The sequence below is a fragment of the Schistosoma haematobium genome, chromosome 3 (assembly GCF_000699445.3).
Source record: "Schistosoma haematobium chromosome 3, whole genome shotgun sequence".
Taxonomy (NCBI): domain Eukaryota; kingdom Metazoa; phylum Platyhelminthes; class Trematoda; order Strigeidida; family Schistosomatidae; genus Schistosoma; species Schistosoma haematobium.
The window spans coordinates 42030946-42033125 of NC_067198.1; the positions used below are offsets into that span (position 1 = coordinate 42030946).

Sequence of the window (2180 nt, forward strand, 5' to 3'; positions counted from 1 at the left end):
AACGCATATGGAGAAACGCAAACATTTCACTTCTATCTGAAGTTTGTGCTGATGATTTCGTTCAGAAGAATGATGAAAGCTCCACGACCAAACCATTCAGCTCAGAGAACAAAACTCCATCAAAATCATCCACGTGAGCCACAAATCTTCTTCACCATCTCAAATATTACTCTCTTACCAGCCTTATAATTCTAAATAGTATCATTTTCACTATTATTATTATTATTAGTAGTATTATTATTATTACCACTATTGAGAAATAAATAAGACCGAGAATATTCTAGTACTAAGTCTATATTTAAAAAAAAACAGAAGAAAGATTCACAAAACTAAATGCAAATTACAATCACTTCTTTAAACAAAAATGATTATGTAATTCACTAACGTATACGATCATAGATTTATCAATGTTCAATTCAATTCAATTCTTTTCAACAATCATTTAACATACTACTTATAGTTATCAATAATTTATTATGAAATAAATATAAAAAAACAAAGAAAAATTCTACAATTCTAATGATGATTCCTTCTAGATCAATATTGTCATTGTTTCTTTTTTTATCATTTCTCATCCAATTTCTACTTGACAACATAAATTCAATGAATTTGATCATAGAAACTGGAAAAAAAACAAAAAAAATTTTCTTTTTCGTTTTTTTCTTCTTTTTTTTCTTTTTTATTAACGATTCGTTATTGAAGTATTTTGTTGTATTGATTTTTGACGATTACATTGACAATATATAATCCATTGTTTTAATAATTGATTAAATTTACGTATACGATAATAATAAATAAATATATTAAATGATGATTGAAAAAATATTAAATTCCATGACATATTACTAGTAATTACTAATAAACGTACAATATCTGAACTAATTAATTGAAAATCAATAGTTAATGATATTAAATAAACAATACTATTAGGTAATGAAAATAAAAAGGCTACAATTTGTAATATAAGCATAGTAACAATCAATGAGATATTGACTTTATTAGTTGTTGTTGTTGACGATGTTGATGTTGATGTCGATGATGATGTTGAATGACCTACTCGTTGTAAATTACGTGTCCATTTAATTACTTTAATTAAAAAAAATAAATCAACTAATGTTACTAAGGATAATTGTATTGGACATGTATTTGATAATAATGCTTGATGTATTAATAAATAATTGGTATTATCTAGAAACCAACATACAGTTAATTGACGTATTTCTATAAGATCAGCTAATATTGTTAATGGTAATACTATAATAATTGTTATTATGATAATAATCAATATTAATAACCAATTATATTGATTAGATAATTTATTATAAATTAATGGTTTATAAATTAATATAAAACGATCAATTGCTAATAATATAAATAGATTCCCTCTTAAAGTACAAAAAAATCCTTGAAAAAATGTAAATAATTTACAACTTAAAGAAGATCTTGTTAATATAAAATAATAAATTGTTCCTGATGTCATATATGGTAAACCAAATGTTGGAAATAATCGTAACCAACCAACAAATAGAATAATTCCAATATCTGTTATGGATAATATACCTAATAATATAAATTGTTTATTATAATTAATCATTGAATTAAAAAATATAATAATAATCATACAATTACTTATAATATTAAATAAACCAATAAATGGAAAGATATAACCCATTAATACACCAAATACTGTAGATACTATACATACTGTATTACTAGCATTTGAATATCCTTCATTTAATAAAATACAATCAATTAATAAATCCCAAGGTGATGTAAATTCTGTCCAGTTAGTATAAAGATTCATGTTAAACATTATTCTTTGTGTATAGGTTTTTCTTTTCTTTTCGGTTTATATATATATATATATATATACGGTCTTTACTGTGATAGTATCAGTAACAATCACAAATAGAAGAGTTCACTTGTTTAAGGAAAGTTAAAAGTTACCATAGTTATAGTATGTAATATATATATAATATCATAGTCATTTGAGTAAATTCGCTCAGTAACATAAAATACAGTTACTAATATACTTGTATATTATCCTACTATATTGTTACATATATGTATTTGACCAGATAATTGAAACAAATAACCATATAAAACGAACTAATCACCAAGGTTATAATCATCTTACTTATTATTTATAATAAATAAATATTTAAAAAAAAACGGTTTCA

At 22.9% G+C, this 2180-nt stretch overlaps 1 protein-coding gene across 1 annotated transcript; it reads right to left on the minus strand.

Moving 5' to 3' along the window:
• Positions 1 to 682: 682 nt before the first annotated feature.
• On the minus strand, positions 683 to 1813 carry MS3_00005811 (uncharacterized protein; the record flags this gene model as incomplete). Its single annotated transcript, XM_012938681.3, has 1 exon — positions 683 to 1813. One exon carries the CDS (start codon positions 1811 to 1813, stop codon positions 683 to 685), a length of 1131 nt encoding a protein of 376 aa, XP_012794135.3.
• Positions 1814 to 2180: the final 367 nt, after the last annotated feature.